Below are 5,102 nucleotides of genomic sequence, written 5' to 3' on the forward strand. Positions count from 1 at the left end.
CTCTTTGGGTCCCAATTACCAGCATCAAACTGTACCAAACCCAGAAGAGACTGAAAGGAAACAGACTGTACCAGGATATAGCTTTTTTTTCTTCATTGCTATGGTCCTACATTAAAAGCTGCTTGCTCACAGCATATACAGTAGAAAACAAAACCCAAATCCAGCCTGGAAACTGCAGTCATTGAACAACTTCTGTGTTCACGGGGTGACCATAAGACAAACTTGCAAGGGGAGTCTCTTAGGACGATTTCCATCGCTGGAGCGAGAACACGTTATGGATCACATATACCAGGGTAGCCAAGAATGCAAATACCTAAAATGGAAAAACACATCAACCAGTTAACTTTTTATTATATGGTACTGACTTCCCGCACTGAGCAAACACTTAGTGATGCATTAGGTTTCTGTTGACTCGTGCATGTTTGGAGACATTCCTGCATAGTAGAAGTGGGACTAGTTTCCACTCTCCCTGAATGATTGGTGCAAGGAAAGTTTTTCCCTTCAGGCCATTCCACAATCAGCATCTCACCTCCCTTCCCCTTCTTGTCAGGCACTCACCGAAGCAGCAACGTTCTCCTGGTAGATGATATTTCTAGTGCTAGAGGAGATCAAGCTGAGGAAGCCAGCTTCCAACACAGCAGCACTGAGGTAGAACGGAGCTGCTATCTCCTGGCAGATGACATCCTAAGAAACAAGGATCACAAAGTCATTTCCAAGGAGGAAGCACACTGCAAAGGGGAAAAAAATAATAATAAAGGAACCCAGACAAGCAAGCCCCAGCTTGCATTTTGGAGTGCAGTAGCAGCAAAGGAGACAATTGTCTACCATTGATGCCAGGGAGGGGAGAGGCCCTGAGGTTTGTCACACCCACTTACCAAGGTGACCCAGGAGCTTCTGCCCCCATGCACCCCAGCAACATATAAGCACAGGAGAGTGATGGACATGACAAAGCAGGACACAGAGACAAACATCACCCAGCCGTGGAAGTAGGGTAATGGGACCCTCGAGGATGCCACCAGGATCCATACAAGGCTCCCAAAGACCTGCAAGTGAAAGTGTGAGAGAAGGTGAGATGGGATAAATTTGCTTATCCAGAGCAGAGCCAAAAACCATGCCTGCCTTTGGCAGTATCACTGCACTTGGAAATAGCCCAGGGATGCTTCTGAGTTCTTCTCAGAAACCAGCTATTTAGCTGGGAGCATCTGCCTCTCATAGTGACTTGAAAATATCCTCATTATACCTCCGCCTCCTAGTGTCACTGCCATTCACACCCTCCCCACATCAGTGTGCTAGGGAGTCTGGTTCAGATATTTTTGAGGACTGGTTTCAACAAGCAGAGAGGCTTATTTCAGAAAGGCATGTTTGCGTCATACCCGGTGTGGCAGATCTCTGAAAGGAGTGGTGTCAAACCCAGCTCACCTGCTCAAACAGCACATACATGTGGCCTCATAAAGGTCATAGACATGGCCTTAATGGAGGCCACATGCAAACATCACCCTGAAAGGAGAGAGAACAGGTTGAAGAGAGGTAGTATGTCTGGTTTTACTCTTTGAGGTAAGGGACGTAATTTTGAGTCTCCCAGCTCCTCTTGGAAAGGGGCTTGTATTGCTGCTCCAGCTATTTGAGTCATCCTTTGTTGGCTACACCAGAGCTCTGTGAGGCACCAGCTGCTGGTCTGGTAGCAGGTGGGACCCCATTCCTCTCAGCCAGCCTTGGTGCTTCCTGGTGCAGTGGGGAACACAAAGACGGCTATACCTAGGTTCTACTCTTTACCCACCAGCAGATTCCTACACAAGGGGATGAGAGCACAATATCCAATACTACAGAATGTCTGAGCTGTTAGGGCTGTCTTTGCATTAAAATGCACTCAGCAGCTTTTCTCTGCTACAAATCAGCTCAGTTGTTTCCTGAACTTGTGCAAAGTTTAGTCTATGCAGCATCCTGGGATAAGTTGCTCCTCAGGTGAACCCAGACTTTGTGGAGATCAGTGCTGCTGCGGGGACCTATCTCTCACCATTGGCTGGTCTTGGATTTGCAGGCAAATCTCAAGAGGTGAGAAAGATACACTGGCAATTGGAATGATCTTAGAATCAGCGAATCCCAGGCCAGCCTTTCTCAGCATTTCCATTTCTTTGGAGACATTTTGCAAGTAGAAAAAAGTTTCTGATTTATGATACTCAGAAAATGTAACATCATTTGTGTTTCCCCACATCTGTAGGAAAGTTCATTGATGCCGTTACACAAATTGACACATTAAATCAATGATGTGGTTGAGAACTTGCAAATATCTGAGTGAAAACAGGTCTTCCAAAGTGCTGCTCTTGTAACAATCATAGACTTTGAACACTAATCCAGCCCGTGTAGTAACTCACACGGTGACGCCATGAGTGCATTGCAGACAAAGATCCTGAGGAAAACCCTACAGTTTCTCCATTAAAATCAAACACAACTGGAGTGAGATATGAGGTCAGGGGAAGAAGTACCACTTCTAACTTCTTGCCACTCCTCATCTTTCTGCAGGATGTGATTTCTCACTTAGGTTTGATTACTGACTTTGGTTTTATGGTGCTGCTGTTCAGCAGAGTCGTCAAAAAGAGGGAAGGGTCAAGAGGCTTTCAGTAACAACCCACAGAAAGTTGGATACAGCAGTCTAAGAAAAACTCGTATTTTAAATAGCATTTTACAAAGCAAACATCTGTTTTCAGCTTGTTTCAGCTTTTCTGCACAGGCCTGGCTCCACATATACGCAGAAAGCTTTTCAGGTAAAATAGACGACAAGAATTGAACCCAGCCTCACAGAATAAAAGTGGTAGTTCTTAATGAGCACATTCAGATATGCCAATCATCTCAGCTGCAGAGATGCAGCTTCTGGCATTTTTGCAACCGTCTTAGCACTTGAAATGTCTGTTTGCTGGGGTGTTTTTTCGTAGTTACTGCTGCAGGCGACCTCACATTCCCACAACGCTTGAGAAACTGTCCTTCTGAAAGCTATGATTCAAGGCAACCGCCTCCTTTGTACACAGTGGAGATAAAAGAGCTGCATGACCTAGAGTCATACACCTCCAGAGATGGAGAAATCTGGTTATACAGCATTCCCCTTTCCCTGGGTGTTCCTGAGCCTTTAGGATGCACATTTCCAGTTCTTACCCAAACCAAAGGATAGGGTGCTTATTTTTGCTCGTTAAGAAAACTGCCTTGCCAAATCCCCTGGAGACAGGAATTGCAAGCAAACAGTTCAAGGCACAGTCAGCACTCTAACCACATTGAGGCCAACAGCATGCTCTGCACTAGGACTAACACAACCCAGTGGCAGGGGAGGCTGACAAGTATCTGCCCAGCCAGAACGTCCACAGGGAATGTGCACTCTCCTTCACACAGCTGCAGGAAACCTGGAGTTCGCTCTCAGTACCTGGGCATGGAAGCCAAGTCCCCAGAGCACATTTGTAGCACCTGAAGCAAAGCCTTTCTCTACACATTGATAACGCTTGCTTTAACCCAATTCCTCTTTGCTTGACCGTTGTCTCTAGAAGAATGAAATAAATGCTGTAAAATCCCAGGAGTTTGAATTGAGTTGGGTGACAGGAAAGGACTGAGTTCCAGAAGGCAAAGTTCAAGTTTTCAGCATGAAATTATCTGAATGCTATTCTACAACACCCAGTCGAATCCCTCAACGCCAAATGAAACACTCAGGCTTTGGAAAAAGCCTCTCAAACTGTTATGAGAAGAGCAGGTTTCATGGATGGGAGCAGAGAAAACAGGAAAAAGATTCTAGTTAAACTTTCCACCTTTTAATCAGTGGTCACGGCAATTATTTTTAATCACCTCAGCAAAGCCATTAAGATAATGATCTTGTCCTGCTCAATGAAATCACAATACCGGAAGAAGTTACAAGGTGTTTGTTCGCCCTTTGCTCACTCACTGTTGCCCACACACCCAGGTCCAGCACCCTGCACCTCCATCTCAGGAACACTGCGGATGAGCAGTACAGCTTCAGCACCCTAGGCTCTTTGCTGCTGCAACCAATTACCTCAGCTAGTCTCTACCCCCTGCTTTAAGCAAGAAGTTTATCCTCTGACTACATCAGCTGCTAAAATCATCTTCCAATTAATTAATTGGCTCAATTTTGCAACCTAGTTTAAACCCATCGGCAACCCTTTCAAATTTGTTAGGCAAGAAACTACAAAAGGTTTTCAGAGGGACCACCAAAACCCACTGCAGACAAAAGGAGAAATTCAGAGCCCCAACTCAGGGCCTGTGGTTTTCTCTGAGAGCAGGCTAGGCATCACAGGCTTCCCTGAGACACTCCAGTGACTCAGAGATCTGGCGTGGCTCCTGAACCAGATGCTTTGTCTCAAGTCCCATCCCTCAGATACCTCCAGCATGAAGTATGCTGGGTGCCCCACAAGCAGCATCTGCCCTCCCCCAGGGGAAAGCTAGCACTCACGATTTCAGGAATGAAGAGCACATCTGGGAAAGTTGTCAGGACAGCCAGGCCTTTGGGCAAAGAGGTGGTGGAAGTTGCTGAGGACATTGCAGGCCTCTTCCACGGTGATTGTCTGTCGCTCCGGCTCTAGCTGCTGGAGGAAGCCATCAAATGCAGCCTCCTTCCCTCCCTCTTTCTCTTCCTCCTTCCCTCCCCTTCTTCCTGCTCTTCCTTCTTCCCTCCCTCCTTGCTGACAGGTGAACAGAGCTGTGAGTGGCACAGGTGTGGCTGCAACCTCTGACCAGGGGTTACCAGGTGGCTGATGGGAGCACAGGGGATGGTTTTAGATGTGTGCAGCCCTGAGGCATTTTGAGCAGAGCTGTCTCTACAAGTCCTTGGGTAATGGTGGTGGGTGGCACTAACTTATATCTGAGGGCAATAATGAACACCATACCCATCCAGCTGGGCAGCTTTTGTCCCTTTTATTTGCATTCTAAGTCAGATTTTCCACCACCCACATGAGTTGGCCACAGCCGTGGCCACAAACGGCAGCTGGCGGCCAGGACATGCCAGTTACTGGCGAACAGTGAGGCTGAGAAACGTCTCACAGATGGAGATTGACCTCAAGATAAGGGCAGAATATTGGACACACCAAGGTAACAAAGATGACTGAAAATAA

The 5,102-nt window shown here is 46.8% G+C and overlaps 1 protein-coding gene across 1 annotated transcript; it reads right to left on the reverse strand.

The window, feature by feature from the left end:
- Positions 1–238: 238 nt before the first annotated feature.
- Positions 239–4,531, reverse strand: MAL (mal, T-cell differentiation protein). The gene is made up of 4 exons (XM_009868236.1): positions 4,445–4,531; positions 876–1,043; positions 559–684; positions 239–313 (listed from the first exon to the last, which is right to left on the reverse strand). The coding sequence occupies exons 1-4, from the start codon at positions 4,529–4,531 to the stop codon at positions 239–241; spliced, it is 456 nt and encodes a 151-aa protein (XP_009866538.1).
- Between the last annotated feature and the right edge of the window lie 571 nt (positions 4,532–5,102).

This window comes from Apaloderma vittatum, unplaced genomic scaffold (assembly GCF_000703405.1).
Source record: "Apaloderma vittatum isolate BGI_N311 unplaced genomic scaffold, ASM70340v1 scaffold5684, whole genome shotgun sequence".
In the NCBI taxonomy this organism is placed as follows: domain Eukaryota; kingdom Metazoa; phylum Chordata; class Aves; order Trogoniformes; family Trogonidae; genus Apaloderma; species Apaloderma vittatum.

Coding starts and splice junctions, on each gene's coding strand:
- MAL (XM_009868236.1), bottom strand. CDS start 4,531: ATGTCCTCAGCAACTTCCACCACCTCTTTGCCCAAAGGCCTGGCTGTC. Junction 685..875: donor GAAGCTCCTGGGTCACCTTG/GTAAGTGGGTGT, acceptor CTTGTTTCTTAG/GATGTCATCTGCCAGGAGAT. Junction 314..558: donor AGGAGAACGTTGCTGCTTCG/GTGAGTGCCTGA, acceptor TTTCCATTTTAG/GTATTTGCATTCTTGGCTAC.